Source organism: Ambystoma mexicanum, chromosome 10, assembly GCF_040938575.1.
Source record: "Ambystoma mexicanum isolate Mex_15411 chromosome 10, UKY_AmexF1_1, whole genome shotgun sequence".
Taxonomy (NCBI): Eukaryota; Metazoa; Chordata; class Amphibia; order Caudata; family Ambystomatidae; genus Ambystoma; species Ambystoma mexicanum.
This window is the reverse complement of record NC_090932.1, coordinates 1,624,028,977-1,624,050,338: the sequence shown is the minus strand read 5'-3', so window position 1 is coordinate 1,624,050,338 and position 21,362 is coordinate 1,624,028,977. Positions and strand designations below refer to the sequence as shown.

Sequence of the window (21,362 nt, the reverse complement as noted above, 5' to 3'; positions counted from 1 at the left end):
CACGCCTCCCACTACCCAGGTGTCTCGCTCAAAAACAAAAGACACTGCCTCTCAGTTCCAATTACTGGCACAACCGGCTAATAAAATATCTTTTCCCCCAGTGGAACTGTCCGTGGAGCCAGTCCCCAAAACTCCCCGCCTCTCCTCTGGCCTGTACGACCTGGATGCAGGGGGTGATGAATACATGGATGAGGATAAGCCTTATTATGATGACGAAGAGTACACTGGGGGGTGGGAGGGGACAATCAGGATCAGGATCAAGATGACAGAGTCAGTAGTTTTTGCAATGGACTCTCCGGTCCTGCAAGACCCTCCTTTACCCGACTCCCCAGTGGTCAACCAGCCCCTGTTCAATGATACACTCCTAAGGGCTGCAGAGCATTTCGGGATCGAAACACAAGATATTGAACAGGATAAAGATTTTGCAGAAAATATCTTGGGCGACAAGAAACCTGCAGCCCAATTTATTCCCCTGCTTAAGTCAGTCCAAAGAAGGATTCAGCCTTCCTTAGAAAGGCCTAATGAAACCAGGGCAGTAAACCCTAGAATTGAGAAACACTTCCGCCCAGCACCTTCCGACCCTTTATGTATAAGGGGCCAACTTTGGCCAGACTCTTTGGTAGTAGGAAGAGAGCTGGTACCCCCTTGGCATCCTCCGAAGCTCCTCCGGACAAGGAGAGCAAAAAACTGTATACCATGGGTAGGAAAATAGCGTCATCAAAAGCATACCAAGCGAGGAAAGCAAATAATTCCACCTTACTATCCAGCTACGACTGCACCAAATGGGATGAGGTGACAGCCCTGGCAGAGTCAGCACCAGAGCCACTTAAATCCAAACTCTCGCTTCTGGCTGCCGAAGGCAGAGCTACAGCTGGCGTTCTCCTGAAAAACAACTTTGACGCAGCGGATAACACTGGCCACGTTATCGCGGAAGCCACAATCTTAAAACGCCACGCCTGGCTTAGACAGTCGGGGTTCAATTTGGAAACTCAAGCTACCTTACTCAACATGCCTGTTGAGCAGAATGTGTTTGGTAAAGCAGTTGAGGACACTCTAAAGTCCGCCAAGGAAGAATATGAGACACTAAAAATCCTTTGCCAACTGACAAACAACCAGGCCAAAGAGGTGGCAATAATTTTCGTCGCTTTCGGGGTCAAAACACACAGAGGCACCGGATATAATCAGAGCCAAGGTTCCTCATGGAACACCAACCAACAGGCTACCCAGGATTACCCCAGAGGTTGTGGAAAAGGGAGAGGGTTCCCCCTCCAGAGGGGGAGGGATACCATTCAGGCAATGACGCCCTGCGACAGGTCCCCTCCCATGCCTCCCCAGTCGGGGATGAATATCTTTTTTCACCCACGCATGCTAGGGTATAACATCGGACAAGTGGGTGCTGTCAACGGTGACAGGACGTTACTGTATAGAACTCCAGGGAACACCATCAAACCTCCCACCGTGCCAGAAAAAACCATCACAGGAAGAACAACTCGTCCTGCTGGAGGAAGTCAAGGCTCTACTCCTCAAGGACGCCATCGAAGTTGTGCCGTACAACGAGGTAAACAAGTGTATTTATTCAACATACTTCCTTGTTCCAAAGAAAGATCTGACCATGCGCCCAGTACTAGACCTGCGCCCTGCAAACAAGTTTGTCAAGCCACAAAAATTTCACATGACAACACTACAAGAAGTAATCCCTCTGTTAAAAGGGGGGATTACATGGCAACATTGGACATTAAAGATGCTTACATTCATATTTCAATGTTCCCAGTGCACAGACGATTCTTGCGGTTCAAAGTAGCAGACCAGCACTACCAGTTCAATGTGCTGCCCTTTGGGATAGCCTCGGCTCCAAGGGTGTTCACCAAGGTACCGGCGGTGGTGGCAGTGCACCTACGCAGGGAGTCAATCCCAGTGTACCCTTCCCTGGACGACTGGCTGATCACAGGAGAAACCTACGATCTTTTCAAGCTAAACACGCAAAGAACTATGGACCTTCTCTTGCAATTGGGCTTCTCAATAAACAAGAAAAAGTCAAGTCTGGTACCAAACTCATCGAAACAGTTCCTAGATTATTAGATACATTGTATTGCTGTATTAGATACGAAAACAGGCTTAGCCTTCCCATCCATGGAAAGAGTACAAAACGTGCTTCGGCAAATACCCCAGTATCAAGTAGGTTTCCGGATAAGCGTACGCAAAGCAATGCGTCTGCTAGGTATGATGGCATTGTGCATTTACCTGGTCCCCCACACACGCCTTCACATGCGACTAATGCACGAGTGGTTGGCGAAACAATGGTCTCTGGCAAGTGGTCAGTGGGACGATCTAGTGGTTGTTTCGCCAACACTAGTTCAGCGCTTATGCTGGTGGTCAATGGAGAATCTAACATAAACATACTAGAGTTATTGGCAATCCTCAAGGCACTACATGCCTTCGAAGAACATCCGACAAACCAATCGGTACAAGTCCTAACAGACAGCACTACCGCTATGTTCTCTGTCAACAAACCAGGAGGTAAACACTCTCCAAATCTGTCCAAGCTGGCGGAGAAAATATGGAAGTGGGCACTCAGATGAGGGATGTCCCTATCCTCCCAACATGTTTTGGGGGTACTCAACACTCTAGCAGACTCTCAGCAGAGCTCCTCTGCCAAGAGAGCACGAGTGGCAACTGCACACAGACGTAGTAGACCACATCTTCTCTCTTTGGGGCTACCCCTCTCTAGACTTGTTTGCTACAAAAGAGAACAAGCAATGCCCAGACTTCGCGTCCAGATTCCCCCTACCAGACTCCAAGGGGAACGCCCTATGGATGAATTGGTCAGGGAGATTTGCTTACGCTTCCCCCACCCCTCGCCCCCGACTCCATTAATCAGCAGGGTAGTGAACAAGAAACACAGGGAACAGATGACACTCATCCTAGTTGCTCCTATGTGGGCGAGACAACCATGGTTTCCACATCTGCGCATACTGCCGATGTACGACCATATCAAACACCCCTACCAGGTCAACCTGTTGACTCAGCATGGGGGGGTTCAAAAATACATCCACAACCTCACTCTTTGAACCTGGCAGCATGGCTCCTGAAGTAATAGAGTTCGGACACCTTAACCTTCCACAACGGTGTAAGAAGCACGGAAGCCAAACACCAGACACTGCTATTTCCACAAGTGGAAGAGATTCGTCATTTGGTGTCAGTCTATGCAAATAAACCCCTTAGAGTGTACTCCATCACACAATCTTACTTACATGCTCCACCTGTTGGATTCAGGGTTGACCTTTAATTCTCTTAAAGTCCACCTAGCAGCTTTATCAGCATACACCACCTCTCAAAGTAAAATCTCAAGGTGGAAAGTGCCAGTCATTAAGGCATTCATCGAGCGAGTAAAGAGACTACACCCTCCAGTCTCTAATCCCCCGCCTGGTTGGGATCTAAATGTAGTACTAGCAAAACCCATGGGACCCCCCCCTTCGAGCCTTTGCATCAGGATACTCTTAGACACAACCTATAAAACTGCCTTCTTAGTGGCAATTACCTCCATAAGAAGAGTCAGCAAACTCCAAGCCTTGTCAGTGCAGGACCCTTTCTTTATCATTCATAACGACAAATTGGTTTTACGGACGCACCCTAGGTTCTCACTTAAATAAATTTCCAAGTTTCACGTAAACCAGTCCATCGAGCTCCCGGCCTTCTTCCAGAAGCCAACAAGGTCAGTGGATGTCAAACTCCATACACTAGATGCGAGGAGGGCGGTTCTCTACTATGTAGATAAGACCAAACCGCTGAGGAAGACTGATCAACTGTTCATCTCCATGGCTACAGGCAGACAGGGAGAACAGGTTTCCAAGAAAGCCATCTCCAGATGGATAGTCAAATGTATACAATTATGCTATTCATTATCAGACAAAACTCTGCCTGTAACACCAAGAACCCACTCCACAAGAGGTACCGGGGCCACTCTATCCTTCCTTGCAAATGTCCCCCTAGACAGCATTTGCAAGGCAGCTACATGGAGCTCAGTTCATACCTTCACTCAGCACTACTGCATTGACACACATTCCAAAACAGATACACAGGTGGGACAAGTGGTTCTAAAACATCTATTTGCCACTCCACCTTCTCATGACCCACCACCTTCTCCTAACACAGCTCGCTAATCTATGCAGAGCATGTGATCTAAGCAGATTCCACAAGCCTCAGAAGGCATACATTACTCACTGTAATCGTATTTCTGATGCTTGTTAATCTGCTTAGAATCACATGCTGTGCATATGGTCCGACATCCAGTGGTAACCGCAGAGTATTGCATCTTATCTTTCGGGGACCAAAAGGGGACGTCGGCATAGGCGTGTCTGAAACACTATCCCTATCGTGACGTGTGTAGTGCCCAAAATCCCTCACGCGCCGAGGTCCCTCAGATTGTTTTTTTCCGCCCAGATCACTGGTCGCCCTATAGCGAAGCTCTTCATGAGACATCGTTTATCTTACCGAATTGTCGGTTTATCCCCGTTAAGACACTTCGCCCATCAAGAACATCAACGAAGACTACGGGGCAATCGTCTACAGCTGTGGGTTTCGATGCCTAAGATTCGGCGTTCGGACTTCCACGTGGTCGGGCCTTCCGGACGACCTACACAGTAGGGAGAGTGGGCTCGGGGTTTGCCATACTGTTATGTCTTTCCTTTTTTCCACTGCTTTCCCTTTTGGTCTGGTCACCCTTGCCTTCTGCTATGGAAAGGACTCCATTTAGATTCTGCCCTGTGTGCAGGGTTAGATATCCGTGGAAAGACGAGCACACCTTGTGTAACGCTTGTCTCCCCCTAGAGCACGACGAACGGCGGTGTTCGGTGTGTAAACTCCTTAAACCTAAGACCCTTAGGGAGCGCCCGTTAAAGCGGTGGGCTGCGTACGGCATGTCACACGTGGAGCTTCCTTCTCCTGCCGCGACACCAGCCGAAAGTGACGGGGGCACATCGGATGACCAAACGTCCAATGCGGATGTTATAGACCTTGAGGCAGACACTTCTAGGGCCACCACGCCCGTCCCCAACCCTTCCAGGCTTGACTCCGGTCTTGCTACAGGGAACACACCTGGCGACAGGGGCGTGAAATTGCACAGCACCAAGCACACAACCCAAACGCCATCCTCGACATGCCTTAGGCAAACGGGTTACGTTGGCGGCGGCCTATACTGTCCGGATTGCCAATAACAACGTTACTAGCAAGCTACGTCAACGCCCAATGGAACCTACTCGAGAGGTTCTGGGACCAACCAGAACCAAGCTTCTCGCCATTGTCTCGGAGGGTAAACTTGCCAATCAGAATGTGGTAAAGAATACCCTGGACATCGCAGAGACAGCAGGCAGGTCCCTCGCACAGGGTACTCTCCTAAAGAGGCACGCGTGGCTGCGCATTCAGGCCTGAGACCCAGGCATCCATTATCAACAAACCCTTCGAAGAGGCCAACCACTTTGGGAAGGCGGTAGACGATGCGTTGGAGATAGCCAAGAAGGAGCACAAGACTATTAAGTCGCTGCACCAAATTTCCCAGAAACCCTCTTCACAGAGGGGCAGTAATTCTCGGCGGTCCTTTCGAGGACAAGCCCGCGCCGCTCAAAACAATTTCGGCACAGGCAACTTCAACTCAAGTCAAACTGCTGCAAGCCCCACTTACTACCCCTAGAGGGGTCAGAAGCGCGGAAAGAATAGAGGCAGAGGCTCCAATTCCAGAGGAGCATCAACTTCGGGTCAGAAATGACCACCAAGTCCAGGTCCCCTCCCATGTCTTCCCGGTTGGGGGGGGGGAGATGAACATCTTTCCTCAAGGCATGGGAGGGGATAACTTCAGACCAGTGGGTCTTAAAGACGGTCGCCCGCAGTTACTGCATGGAATTAGCCCGACCTCCACAGCTCAGACCGCCGAAACATCGACGCCTTTCACCGGAACATCTGCAGATCCTGATCCAAGAGGTGGAAGCGCTGCTTGGAAAGCACGCCATAGAAGCCGTCCTGATTCTTCAGGTAAACAAGGGTATCTATTCAGTGTACTTCCTTGTACCCAAAAAGGATCTCACAATGCGTCCTGTTCTAGACCTGCGCCCAGCGAACAAGTTCAAAAAGCCCCAGAAGTTTTAAATAGTAACACTGCAACAGGTGATCCCATTGCTAAAACAGGGGGACTTCATGACAACATTGGATATGAAAGATGCATACTTTCATATTTCAATGCTGCCAGCGCACAGAAAATTCCTAAGGTTCATGATTCAGGACAAACACTACCAGTTCAAGGTACTCCCCTGCGGCATAGCCTTGGCGCCAAGGGTGTTTACCAAGTTCCTGGCAGTGGCACACCTGCGCAGACTTTCAGTTCCAGTTTACCCTTACCTCGACAATTGGCTCATCATGGGGGACTCGTTTGACGTTTGTTTTTCGAACACCCAAAAAACAGTAGACCTACTGTTCAGCCTGGGATTTTCTATCAATGAAAAGAAATCCAGCTTAGTCCCCAGCCAAGTAAAACAGTTCCTGGGGGCTCTAATTCGTACGGAAGATGGTCTAGTCTTCCCTTCCAGCGAGAGGGTTCAGAACATGCTCTCTCAGGTTCCTCAGTATGTAGTCAGTCGAGAGGTGAGGTACGCAAAGCTATGCGTTTGCTAGGGATGATGGCGTCATGCATAGACTTGGTTCCCCACGTGCGGCTGCGCATGCGTCCCATGCAGTAGTGTCAGGCCAGCGGACAATGGGAAGATCTGTTAGTTGTCTCGCCAGCCCTCGTTCTCTCTCTGCAGTGGTGGTCGAGGGAGAACCTCTTGAAGGGGAAAACCTTCACCACCCCTGCAGTGGAAGCCACTCTCACGACAGACATCTCTCACGGGTTGGGGGTCTCACCTGCTTCAACAGACAGCACACGGAGTCTGGTCCCCTCAGGTAGCGTCCAACCATATAAACCTACTGGAGCTACTAGCAGTGTTCAAAGCATTGAAAGCCTTTCAGGAGCAACTGCAAGGGAAGACAGTGCTGGTCCTAACCGACAGCACAACAGCAATGTATTACCTGAACAAACAGGGGGGCACTCACTCTGCAGGGCTATCCAAGCTGTCCCAAAACATCTGGATATGAGCTCTCAAACACAAGATGTTCCGGATATCCCAACATGTTCCAGGGGAACTCAATCTTCTGGCAGATGAACTCAGCAGAGATTTTCCTCTGCCAGAAGAGTACGAATGGCGACTGCAGGAATACATTGTATCCAACGTCTTCGCAGAATGCGGATTTCCAGAGATCGACCTGTTCGCTACTCAGGAGAACGCCCAATGCCAAGATTACGCCTCCAAGTACCCCCCAGAACCGATCCAAGGGGAGCAGTCTCTGGATAACTTGCTTGGGGAAATTTGTCTACGCATTCCCCCATCCCTCCCCCCCCCCCCCGACTAGCCTTCTGAACAAGATAGTACACAAGATGCACCAGGAACCAGTCACCATGATTCTGGTGGCTCCCATGTGGGCCCGCCAACCTTGGTTCGTGCACCTGATGGAAATGTCCCTCTCCCCACCAGTCAAGCTGCCCTGCCCGTACAACATGTTGTCTCAGTTCAGGGGGGGGGGGAAGAGACTCTGCACCCATGCCCACAAACTCTGAACTTAGCAGCCTGGCTCCTGAGGTCATAGAGTTTGGACATCTGCAACTCCCTCAAAGATGCATGGACATACTGAGGGAGGCAAGAAAGCCTAACACACGTTATTGCTATGCCAGCAAATGGAAACGTTGTGTCATCTGGTGCAGTTCCAAAGGTGTCAATCCCACCAATTGCTCGCCTTCACACATTGTGTTATATCTAACCCATCTGTTAGACTCTGGGTTAGTCTTCAATTCCTTAAAGGTTCACCTAGCGGCGTTGTCAGCCTGCACCACGTCACAGCATAAGGTGTTGTGGTGGAAGATACCTGTGATTAAAGCCTTTATGGAAGGGGTTAAAAGGATTTATCCCCCCTCATCAATCACCCAGCCACTGGGTGGGATCTAAATGTGGTTTTAACTAGGCTCATGGGACCCCCCTTTTGAGTCTATGCATAAAGCTAGTCTGAAAGACCTGACTTACAAGACAGCCTTTCTGGTAGCTATCACTTCTATCAGAAGAGTTAGCGAACTACAGGCCCTCTCGGTTTTGGACCCCTTTGTTACAGTCCACAAAGATAAAGGTAGTTCTGCACACACATCCCAGATTTGCGCTGAAATTTATTTCAAAGTTCCATGTGAACCAGTCAATCGAACTACCCACGTTCTTCCAGAGACCTACTAACATGGGCGAAAGAATCCTTCACACACTAGATGTGCGCAGGGCAGTCATGTTCTACATGGATAGAACTAAACCACTGAGGAAAACTAAACAATTCTTTGTTTCAGTGGCAGCTGGTAGAGAAGGGGACCCTGTCTCTAAATCAGCAATATCAAAGTGGATTGTCAAATGCATCACACTATGTTTCTCTCTTGCAAAGAGAGAACTGCCCTTCAAGCCTAGAGCACATTCTACTCGAGGCACTGGGGCATCCATAGCATTCATTGCAAATGTTCCCCTAAAGTCCATTTGCAAAGCGGCAACCTGGAGTTCTGTACACACCTTTACAAAACACTATTGCCTAGACACTCATTCTAGGTCTACTTCTCAGGTGGGACAAGCAGTACTAAGACATCTTTTTTATTCTGTTCCTTCTCACAACCCACCGCCAACTCCGGGTACTGCTCGCTAGTCTATGCACAGCATGTGATTCTAAGCAGATTAACAAGCATCAGAAGACATGCATTACTTACCGTAATTGCATTTCTGATGATTGTATCGGCTTAGATTCACATGCGCCCTCCCTGGCTCCCCGCTCGGGGTGGAAGGAACATAGACTTCTTACTACTTTCTCTCTTCATGTACTCACTCACTATAGCCTTGGGCTCCCTCATGGCAGAAAAAGTACAATCGGAGGGACCTCGGCGCGTGAGGGATTCTGGGAACTACACACGTCATGATAGGGATAGTGTTTCAGACACGCCTATGCCGACGTCCCCTTTCAGTCCCCGAAAGACAAGATGCAATACTCTGCGGTTACCACTGGATGTCGGACCATATGCACAGCATGTGAATCTAAGCAGATGCAATCATCAGAAATGCTTTTACGGTAAGTAATGCATGTCTTCTGATGCTTGTATCTGCTTAGATTCACATGCGCCCACCCTTCTTCCCCTGAGAGAAGGTACATAGATGTTATATGAGCTTTCTGTCTATATCTTCTTGGATACATCTGTACTCACGCTACACTTCATGCAACCTCATGTCAGAACAAAACAATCATAGGGACCTCGAAGCATGAAGGACCATGGGTACAGTGGATGTCACACAAGGGATAGTATTACTGGCACATCCTGTCGACGTCCCTTTTCGAGTTTTGAAAACAACTAATACTATGCAGCTTCTACTAGATGTCGACCTATGCATAGCATGTGAATCTAAGCAGATACAAGCATCAGATATACGATTACAGTGAGAAATGTATCTCATACATTCAATACAAGAATGGATCACCATATGTATCGACAGAAAAAAACATGCTATAACTGCAACTTGGGAAAAGTAAAATACATAGTCCGAAATGGATGCTTATTCTACTCTAAATGCTTTTGGGAGGATTCTGTCTGCATTGGGAATTTGAGGTGTTTACGAACAGACTAAATCGGTGACTCACCTCCTCAAGTGTGCCTGAAATAAACCTTTAATGAGTCTATCAATTATTGTATGGAATTCCAGAAAGACAAATAGCTACATGGCTTTGGCCACAGCCCAGGAACTTCATTTGTGAACATTTTTTTGTACATTTTAGGGGTCGCAAGGGAGTCCTCTGGCGACCCCTAACTGACATCCCCGCTACTCCTTCCTGATTGGTTCCTTGCTTGACGTGACTTCAAGAGGCTGATGTTTCCTGCCATTCTACTATTTTCCCTAAACATGATAAAATGGAGTTAGGGTCAGAAGCCAAGCCAGCCATTATTAAAGGGTTTTCACAGACTTTAATGTTTATGGGCTATGCAGGAACTAGTCTCTTGAAAAAAAGGATGATGACTTGAGTGTCTCTCTGGGCTTCCCGCTTACCCTGTCCTCTAGGAGGTAATAAGGAGAGATTTTTCCAGGAGAACTGCCTCTGCATAGCTTGTGGACTAGGACTGGACATTTGTAGATTTTGTGAACTCTTTTCTTGTCAAGATTTGGGATATATTTGTTTAGGCATATGGTTAGCCAGGAGTCAAAGGACTTGCTAATGCTAGGCTCAGAGCTTTGTTACCCCACGCCCCTCCCACTTTGGACATTGTTTCTCAACTAGGGCGTCCCTGTAGAACAAGGAGCCATTAAGTATAGGTCTATGAACTTTACAATGTATTGGAAACCTCGTCCTCAGTATTGGAAATGCAGCGATATAACATGTAAAGTTGCCCCACCCTTGACACTGTCTGACTGAGCCTTTCCTTGTTATTTGTCCATCCTAACACAGTGACTGATAAGGACGATGTCTTGAGCAAATTACGTCCCACAAATCTGATTCTAGAGAACACCCACATTTTTGGTCCCTTCCTCACATGATTTGTTAACTCATCCTTCCTATACAACAGCAAACCTGACGTCATTAAGGAGGTCATAGTGACTCCACTAGTGAATAAAACAGGGCTTAACCCAACAGACGCTGCTAACCTCAGACCAATCACTAATTTCCATTGTTTACTTAAAGCGATTGACAAGATAGCCAGTATGCAACTTTGAGCATATCTGAAAGCTGTTATCTTGCATTCTAAGCAATCTGGCTTTCGCCAGCACTACGGCACTGAGAGTGCCTTGTTGGACTTACAGTCTGACACGTTGAACATTCTGGACAGAGAGAAATCTGGACTGTTGATCTTACTTGATCTATCAGTGGCTTTTGACCTCCTCGTCCATGACCTCCTTTTATCCACTCTAGTTACGGTGGCAAACTGTTCAGAAAATGATATCCACTGGGTCCAGTTGCTTCTATGCAACAGGAGGTCCGCTGTGCATTGGGGCAACACTACATCCAATTCAGCCCCGATATCCCATGGGGTCCTCGAGATGTAGTATTGGTGGTCGTCGCACTGGATGTGCCTCAACAGCGACAAAATTGAGCTGTTAATTTTCAGGTACTTTCAAACCAGGACAAAAAACTTTCTCCCAGCTACTCAAGCTTCACTATCGAGAACTGTTCTATCCCCGTTCTCGATAAAGTGAAAACACTGGGTGTTTTCCTGAGGCATCACTAGATGTAATTCACATGTGTTTCTACACCCAAACAAAATGGGTACTATCATCTTAAGCTCCTTGGACGCAAAGCCTTTCCTCTTGGAACAGAATTGCTGCTCTTGTATGTGCCACCAGAATTGATTACTGCAACTCTCTCTTGGGGGGGCGCAAATAAGAGCTGCATTCATGAACTACAAGTCATTTAAAAAGGACGCCATTCGTATTGGAAAACATCTCCCCCAGAAATCTCATATCAGAAATAAGAAAATAGCTGTACTGGCTTCCAGTAGCGGCACAAGTGCAGTTTAAAATACTCACTCGGACCCACAAATGTGTCAACGTCGATGCCCATGCCTACCTCATTGATAGGTTGGACAAACACGAGCCTAAAAGAGCCCTAAGGTCCACATGTCCTTGGTTGCTCTCATGCCCAAGAATAAGACGGGCCCATGGCAACGGCAGATCTTTTTCTACCGTGGCTCTGAGTCCTTGGACCTCCTTACTCTTGAATCTCTGGCAGGGAAGTAACTTGATTCCATTTTTGAAGAGTCTGAAAATCTTCTTGTTTGAATAGGTTTCTTGCCTACTAAGTTCGTCCTTCCCTTCCTTGTTGTCGATTTTATGGGCCTCATTACGAGGCTGGCAGTAGCCTTGCCTGTGGTACAGGCATGGCTGCCGCCAGTATTTTTTTTTTTTCGAGCACCCTGAAATGGGCAATTACCAGGTCATTACAGCCTTGCCGGACCCGGTGTTTGCCCATTCCTGAGCGCTGGAAAAAATTCTTCCCCATTCCCATTGAGCGCCATAGGGCTCAATGGAAATGGGGAAGCCGGATGCACCGGCACGGTTATCAATGGTGCCGGTGCATCCGACATGCTCTTCTCGCGGGTGCCTGTACGGCCGCCACGCCATACATGGCGGCCGCAATGGCACCCACGAGCAGAACTCCTGCTTACCGGTACCATAGTTCCCGGACCGGCAAACTTATAATGAGACCCTATGTCTTGATACTCTATGTGCGCCCTGATGTCTGTGGGTTTTTGCCATTTTATAAAAAATAAAAACATTTGCCAATTTCCTCTCATTTCTGTAGACCTTTCATCCAACCACTTCCCTGATTTATTGAAAGTAAAGACTCATTTTAAATCCCAAATCTCTCTCGTCACTTGTGTCATTGCTTGACCTCCCTGCAGATTCCATGCGCCTATGTAAAAAACTGGATATAGCTCCAACGCATGAGAAATCCAAACCAACAAAGTCCTCAACCAAGAAACGAACATTCGTGATAGGAGAGCACAGAAGAAGCATCCATACTCCCTGTGCCGGGATCACTGGGTCTAGGTGAAAATAACTTAGCTTTATGCTAAAAGCTAGCCCAAAAGAATGAGCAATGGAGAGAAGAGGATTCTGGGATTAAGAGCCCATTGGAAGAAAAATTTAAAAAAACAGAAATAAGAAAGAAATGTTTGATTTAAAGACTCAACATCTGAAGGATTAATGGCAACTTATCAAACCAAATAAATTACTACTTCTTGAACCAAATGATTAAATTAAAAAGAAAAACATCTTTAGTAAATTTATATTCCAGTCTTGAGTGCATTGTTGCCACTACCCCAGTGTTTATTATGTGGATGGTAGTGTGTATGGTATATGTTTATGTTTAAGTTTTAATTTGTGCTGTGTAAAATATATCGTTGGTGGTTCTTGTGGTGTGCATGTTGGGCAGTGTTCAATGGTGTATTTTGTATGTGTGGTGTGTGTTGTGCACGTTATGCATTTGTTTATTTTATGTTCATAGCATGTTGTGCATGCCTCTGGTCTTGGATACCCTGACTCAAATTGTCTTCCTACTATTTCAGGGCTCGCTGGCAGCAACAGGCACTTCCAGTGAAGATGGCAGCCTACAATCCAGTTCTTCTGCCCATGCAAGGACCGCCACTGAACCACTCCACTCCGAATCTTCCATCAACAACGCCTCGTTCCCACCTAGCGGATCTGCTCAGCGGCATCGCAAGGTGTACACCGGCAATCTCAAGAAGCCTCGCTTTGGGAGTCCATACTTTGGATTTCAGGCAAGCTTACCCGATGGTGGACAGCTGCAGTCCTCTAGCACTGCTCAGAATCACAGCTCTGTGGAAATCCCACACCTTGCCCATCAGACTGGCACAGATGTCCCCAGCCCAGGCAAGTGCAGTTTGAGCAGCAGTGCAAGAACCAAAGATATCTGCGTAGAGATTGAAAAGGCTAAACCAGTGGCGTTTCTGCTTTCTGAGGAGGAGGAGGACCAGCGGCCCTTAGTTCTGGCTGAGCATCTGCACGCAGGAGGGGATGTGGAACAGGGAGCCGGGCGTATAGTCATGGATACATCAGAACTCAGGCCAAGGCCCGGCCAGCAGGACTAGGCCTTTAAGGTCTGCTTCTGGTCTCCAGATGTAGCTGAGTGCGCTGCATGCGCATAGGTGCCCCAAGTTTGCTTGGTGTTCAGGACAGGCTCAGGGAGCCAATGATCACTACTGGGAATCGATGCCAGCCAGACCATGCTGGGCAGATGCTCTATAGATACTGGGAGTGTAGCCGTTAGTGCGCTGAGCTGTGTGATAGTATATACAGCAGTGTGATTGATAGCGGCTAAAGCATTTTTGGCCATCCAATCGAAAATGGGTGTAGGAAAGAGTCCGAAGAAGTCAACGCGGTGTGGGCAATATCACAACTGTAGCGGGTGTCTGTTGGAACGGCACACCTGTATTAAGTCACACCCACAACGTAGGAGAAGGAAAGAACCACTGTATTTCTCTCCTAACCAGGAAGGTGGATTCTGGGATTGGTTTGCATATAAGAGAAAGTCCAAACGGGCTGGTCCTACAACAGAACCACCGGTGCAGTTTCGGAGTAGTTTTTATTTGGGATCCAGACACCAGTCCGCACCCTATTGGATATGCTCTTGGGCAAGTTGCGCTATAGCCAACAAATTGGTGGCGCTGTGCAAAGAATTATGCTGTGCTGTTGCCAAAGCTGTAGTTTGTAGACATTTCCTCAGGGTTCACAGCTGGGCATTTAGTCAGTATTATTACCCCAAGCATCCTGCCGGCGTTAAAATAACTCCATAAGAGCGGTATGGTGTCATGGCAGTTTGCTTGCACAATGCCCTATGACCTTTGAACGGGGGTCTTAAAGGTTGGGTTTGGAGCAAGCAGAAACAGGGCAGTTCAATGGCAACAGTTGGTTTTATAGCATAGTCCATACTTATTTTGTTATGAATGTATAGGGAAGACGTGTGCTTTTTGGCTGCAGATCAACGGCACCACAAACAATGGAAAATAATCAGAATGTGTGGCCTGGTGGGTGCTACTGGAAAGCAAATACAAGACAAGAATGGATGGGGAAGGGCAAAGAAAATGTGCATTTACAATTTTCATTGGTGGACTGGTCCATGGGGAAAACGGGTGATTCACTGGCAGGCCGTTGCTGCTGAAAAGTTGGTAAGGATTATGGCCGAGTCATTCATATAGGAATGACTCTGCATATGGTCCCACACATTTTTACACGCAACAGCCCATAGAAAAAGCAAGTTTTAACCAGTGAACGATCCTGCAGTAGCCCCACCTGCTATTTGGGGGAACTTCCTATTTCGGCATAGACCGGCCCACTGCGTCCCATATTGCTTTCTACATATGCCTTAATTAGCATGGTAGAATGACCAAGGTCGAAGGTCTTTGAGGCCCAGGCTCCTACATCAGAGTCCTTGAACTTCAAGTTATCGTCCAATTGCGGTTGCTTTTATTAAGGTGTCAAGAACAGATAGCCAATGGCGGCGCAGTGAGCATGTATGTATTCAGAGCACCGGGGTTCCACCAACAGCTTAAATCAAGTGCTGCAGAATGGCTTCTGCAGGTAGCAGAGCCGACTCGTCACCAGCCTAGTGTTCCGCCAGCTGGGATATACCATTTAAATGCCCACAAATCAAACCTTAAACCTATGCACACCCTACTTGTGCATGTCACTTTGTATCTAAGATAAACAATAGATGCCAGTGTGCCCTTTATTTATCAGCCTCTTTGATAGTCCTCGATATTTGCCTGTGTTTTTGTATATTACATTCTGTCAACATCCCAAACTAATATACATATGTATATATCTTTTTCCATGCTCATGAGATTTTTTTGAAACAATAATTTACAGCTTAAAGATTTTCGTTGTGCTTTCTTTCGAAATGTTGACAAATGGGTTGATATTTTACAACTGTAAGCTCCGAACATGAATGCCTCGCTTGACGTAAGAAAATGTACAGGCTCTTGAGCCATTGACTTTCCCATAAATGATGCCTAGATGGGGCTGTTCATCTTTTCAACACTACTACAAACCCACAAACCCAATTCCCCCCGCAGTAGTACTTTTTAGGGGGACCTAACTGAACGCTATGCCTTTTTTCAGCTTTAGGTGGATGAAAGTCTGAGTCAACCCTTCTTGAGAGTCAAACCTTGTACCTGCAGGTTGCACACAGATTTCTGTGCTGGGCAGTCAACCCACTGAGCTGTCCTAGTGACTTAAATAAAGAAGGCATCGCGTTTGCTAGTAAGCCCCCGACATTGCATTGCTTTTTATCGTTCAATGGAAAGCCATTTTATTCCTTTGTCGACTTTCTCAAAAGGAATTGACTCAGAAGGTCGAAGGTAACGTCATAGTCTCCTCCCTGATGGGATGGCATCAGCAGAACCATGAAAGCCTCAGGGAGATTCTGAGGATGTACCTCAGCAGAGCCCCCCTCCCAATTTCCTGGTTCTAAGGAAGAAAGACCAGGCAGACTCAACTTCAGAGTCATGGGCCTATCTCAACAGGGGTCACAATACCCCCTACCCCAAGGTACAATAGATTGCCCTTACATTTTCACCAAATTTGACCACTCTGATTTATTCTCAACTAATTTGCTTCTTGCCCCGTGCAGTTCCATGGCTTCACAATATGAGCATTATTAATAGGCCTATGTCTTCAAACCTGCTGGAAGAGGGAGAGCAAGTAGGGGGTGATGGGGGTGAGGGTCGTGGGTGAGAGACAATAACGAGCATTACATTGTAAAGTTGGGGCGCAGCAGAGGTCCTATTTTTAATGAATATATGGAGCAGCCCCATTTAAAAAAAAAAAAAAAATCGCCTATTTTAATATAAGCTACTATTAATTTGGTGGAATGTTACTTGAAGCTTGTCGGAACAAAATGCCTGCATGACCAGAAGTAGAGAATTCTGCTTCGACACTGAATAAAGCTGCTTGCCTTGCCATAGAGGCAGGCCTCAAGTGAGCTGTAAAGCGGCCCCCTGTAAACTCGTCACAGTTATGCGTGTCAGTTCATTTGCAGCTCCATTCGGGGTGAGTTGACCAAGGGCTGCAAGAACAGCGGCATACAGGCGAAGTGGAGACACATGCAACACCAGGCAGGCGGAAGACGTTTTTATTTCTTCTATAAACTGTCAATTTTCAGAAAGACGAACAGGGAATTGCACAGCTCGGATCCAAACCCGGCAAAGGCGACATGCACTACGCCCTGTTTCATGCATGAAGAATCTCTCTTTTGCTGTGTGTGCAAGGCGAGTCTTCTTCATTTCCGTTGTAGGCTAACACATCAGGTCGCAGGTAGAGCTAGGGGCAGCCATGACACCAGCACGTGACTCCTGGGTCACCTGACACTCCATGAATACTCATCCAGCTCACTCGTGCATCACTTGCCACATAGTGTGCAATCTCCAGTCTGCAAGGCAGCATCCTCACTGACATCACCCAAATCTAACAGCAAGAACACAGTCAGGTAGGACACTCATAGCAGGGACAGCCCACACTGCTCCCCCCCAATAGTTGTAAGCATCCACCACCTCACTCATCCTGGGCCGTCTCTATTGTCCTTGGGAATTCCCCGAAATAAAGAAGCAGGACCAGTTTGCAAAGGTGGCAGTCACAAATGCTGCAGCAAGGTTTATTGAAGCATCAAGCCAGGAGTTATCTTACAGGTGATCCGCTTCTCCACCACACCTCAGGATTATTGTACGCTGGGTGTGCCCCACCCATAAATGTCCAGAGGACCCTGCAGGGTAGACCCCTCGCCCCCCAATGATTTCCTCTCTACCCATGGCCATCTCTACTTAATTTTTAACTTTTACTTTATTTTCTTTTCATCTTTCTTTGCTTCTATTCATGAACTTTTTCTTCCATTCTATCCATCTATTCATTCGTTCGTTCGTTCGTTCGTTCGTTCGTTCGTTCGTTCCCCCAGTGCTTTCACCCTCTTCGGTTTTGTCCACCCTCACGCCACGCCCCCGCATAGGGATTCCAGTTTTCAGTTCTTTCTATTCTCCAGCATGGGGTCTGGCATGGATTCACATGCTCATGAATATTCCCCGTCGTCAGGCCGGGAATCCTCGGTATAGAAGAAAAAAAAAATCAGTATAAGTTTCGTTTCTGATCTGTCTTTCTCAGTAGTAACCAATCACTGGTCTCTGGGTCATACTGCCCCCAGCCAATGACTGCCCTCTCCCTAAGCCCCGCCCCTGGCAGCCATCCTCAGATTTTTATCGCACGTTCAAGTGTTGGGAGTCCTCGTGCTGTAGCTCTCGAGCTTTTGCTGCGTTTTTGCGTTTTTTCAGGAGATTTTTCTCATTTTTCGGTTAAATAGAGCCTCAAGCTCCACCGTTTCTACATCCGATCAACGGGGATCCGTTTGAGTTTCTACGCCCCTCAAGGGTGAAGATTTCGTCGAGTTACACTTTTGGAGGATTCCAGAGGTTCCGAGGCCTACCCCGGACATGGCCCAGGAGAAAGGAAGCTCGACGCCCGGGAAGCTGTTCAGGACCTGCCCTGGATGCCAGCTTCAGAACGTTTTGAAGGAGTACAAGCATTTGTTATGCCTCTACTGTCTCCATGAGGACAAGACGCACAAGAAGAAGGACTGCGCGTTTTGTGGGAACATGTCGGAGCGGACCATGAAGGATCGCCACCTCCGTCTCGCCAACTGGCTGGAAGGTAAGAGCCCGCCAGGTGAGAAGAAGAAAAAGAAGTCCGAGCGGTCTTCTAAGTCGTGTGAGGGTGCCCCGGCGACGGGGGCCCAATAAAAGGCTAAGCACCGCGAGTCCGCGCACCGGGAGCGCCGAACGGTCGGGCTCCTTGGCTGCCAGGCAGGGCGCATCCTCCCCGGCGCCATCAACCACGAGCCAACGCTCTGGCTCGGGTAAGAGGAAGTCCAAGAACCCGGCAAAGCTTCTGGAGAGGCCCCGGCCGATCTCGAAGGCTCCGGCAGAGGGGGAGCGAGGCTCGGACCCTCCCCCCCAAGGTGAAGGCCCCAGGCGTCCAGAAGGTGGCGATGGCCTTAATTCACCCTGCTAAGACCTCGATTGAGGATGTCGCCGCGGCCCTGGCTCAGCCTGTGGAGGCTACACCAGTGGAGGCGCCCTCAGGACCCAGAGTCTCCCTGCCACCGCGGAGGGAGTCGTCTTTCAGGCCCATTGAGAAGACCCCCACGAAGTCCTCTTTGGAAAAGGTGGGGGAGGGGCTGGTGGCCATCGTGGATACGGACAGGACCTCTGAAGAGGAGCTCATCGAAGTCGTGGAAGAGGCCCAGCCCATCAGGAGGGATCCCGACGAGGGCGGCGACGAGAGCAACGGTGTCGCAGACAAGGCTCCTCAAGAGCCCTCGCTCCCGTCGTTTCCAGCGCCGCAGGACACCTCGGTGGCCATTTTGTCAGCGATTCAGTCCTTATGCTCGGAGATAAGGACAAGGTTGCCCCTTCCCCGATGGAGGTACCTGAGCCAGACCCGACGGAGGAACCGGAGCCAGGACCTTCGGAGAGTCCACCGCATAAGAGGAGGAGGACGCATCCTACGCCACCTCTCCCGCCTCTGCGGCCTTCTCTGCCTTCCCCCTGGTCTACTACCCACGGGGATGATACAGGCATGGATACAGCTACGACAGGTACAGATGACCGAGGCGACGACGGGACGTGTCCCCCGTCGCCCCCTGCTCGGGCTTCCCCGCCCGACGAGATTGGATCCTTCCATGCCATGATTTCCAGGGCATCCGAGCTCTTCCAGCTCTGCGAAGAAAAGAAGAAGGAAGGGTTCCTTTACCAACGGCGCGAGGCTAAAAGGGAGACGGTCCTCGCTGTACCGCTTCTTGATGACATCTGGGATGAGGGGCTCGCCCTCCTCAAGAACCCTGCCATGGCGCCTGCAAAGAGGGACTGGTACGAGAAGAAGTACCGGGTCCCCGACGCTGCCCCCTTGTGCTTTAGGGCGCAACCTACCCCGGATTCGGTCGGTTCGGCGGCGGCCAAGAAGAAAGCGGGGGGGGCATCGGCCTCGACTTCAACCTCCCCGCCGGACGGCGAGGGTAGGAAGCTGGATGCGATGGGACGACGGGTCATCTCATCTGCAGCGACGACCATCAAGGCGGCCAACGCCCTGGCCATCATAGCCCGCTACGACAGGGAGTTGTGGTTCAAGATCGCCCCTCTGTTGGACTTCCTTCCGGACACCAAGAGGGCTGAGGCCCTGGAAATCTTACAGGAAGGTGAGATTGCTTCGGACTACGCCATTACGGTGGCTACGGACATCGCCGACACCGGTTTCCGTCAGTTGGGCAACGGCGTTTGCCTGAGACGACGAGGATGGCTCAAGGCGACGGATTTCCGCCAGGACATACAGAGCAAGGTTTTGGACATGCCCTTCGATGGGAACAACCTGTTTGGCAAGGCGGTTGATGAGTCCCTTCAGGCGATCAAGACGGACACGGAGACGGCCCGTGTACTGGGTGTGCACCAACAGCGACGGCCGTCCTTTCGGAGCTCCGGAGGCAGACAAGGTGCCTCCAAGGGAGCCGGCAGTAGCTCCTCTACGTACCGTCAAGCGGCAAGATCTTTGTCGCAGGAGGCCTGCAGGGGACGCGGCAAGTCAGGCCGCCGTCGTCAAGGTGGTCAAGGAGGCAAGGCGGCTTCCAAGCAAGATTGAACCGACCGTCGGGTCGGGCCCCTGCCGAAGCAATCCGGTGGGAGGCCAGCTGACGAGGTTCGTCGGCGTGTGGGAGTCCATCTACACCGACCGTTGGGTGCTGGACGCCCTGGCCCTGGGGCACACCCTCGAGTTCCAAAAGAAGTGCCCCCGCATTCCTCCCGTGGCCAGGAAGGAAAATCACGTCCTCAACTGCTGTTGGAAGTAAGGGCGATGCTCAGAAAAGGTGCCATCGAGCTCGTTCCAAAGAGGCTTCGGGGGTTCGGAGTTTACTCAAGGTACTTCCTCGTAAAGAAGACAGGAGGATGGCGTCCCATCCTGGACCTGCGACGACTGAACAAGTACATCAAGGCACAGAAGTTCCGGATGGTCACCCTGCAGCACATGCTGGGACAGCTGGAGGAGGGCGATTTCCTGTCGTCGTTGGACTTGGAGGATGCGTACTTCCACATCCCTATTCTAAAGAGACACCGAAAGTTCCTCAGGTTCATGGTCCAAGGGCGGCACTACCAGTTCAAGGCCCTCCCGTTCAGATTAAAATCGGCGCCCAGGGTGTTCACCAAGTGCCTAGCACCAGTGGCGGTGCGGCTGCGCCTACAGGGGATCCACGTCTACCCCTACCTGGATGACTGGCTCATACGGGCAAGGACAAGGGAGCTCGCCGTAGAACATACTGCGAAGACCGTCCGGCTGCTCACGGACCTGGGGTTCTCCATCAACTTTCCAAAATCCCACCTGGTCCCGTCGCAAGTCGCCCTGTTTCTGGGAGCACAGCTCGACACAATGGCGCGGCTGGCCTCACCGTCGGAGGAAAGGATCAGGACCATCCTGGGAAAGGTGCAACGTCTGCTGGCCATGGACGTGGCCAGAGTGAGGTCTATCAAGTCCCTCCTCGGAATGATGTCCTCCTGCATTTATCTGGTGCGCCACTGCAGACTTCAGATGCGGCCCTTGCAAGAATTCCTCGACGCCCACTGGATCCAGTCGACGGGCAGCTTCGAGGACAGGATCCCGCTCGACGAAGCGTTCCGTCAGGCGATACGATGGTGGGGTACCCGCTGTCATCTGACGGCGGGAACAGGTTTC

At 49.5% G+C, this 21,362-nt stretch overlaps 1 protein-coding gene across 2 annotated transcripts in view; it reads left to right on the top strand.

Annotated features, from left to right (window-relative positions):
* LOC138492680 (uncharacterized) overlaps positions 1–15,476 on the top strand; it is a 436,464-nt gene extending 420,988 nt beyond the window's left edge. For both annotated transcript variants that reach the window (XM_069620007.1, XM_069620006.1), the window contains exon 7: positions 13,151–15,476. In XM_069620007.1, the coding sequence (XP_069476108.1) occupies positions 13,151–13,693 (543 nt within the window). In that variant the 3' untranslated portion in view covers positions 13,694–15,476. The remainder of the gene's footprint in view (positions 1–13,150) is intronic.
* Positions 15,477–21,362: the final 5,886 nt, after the last annotated feature.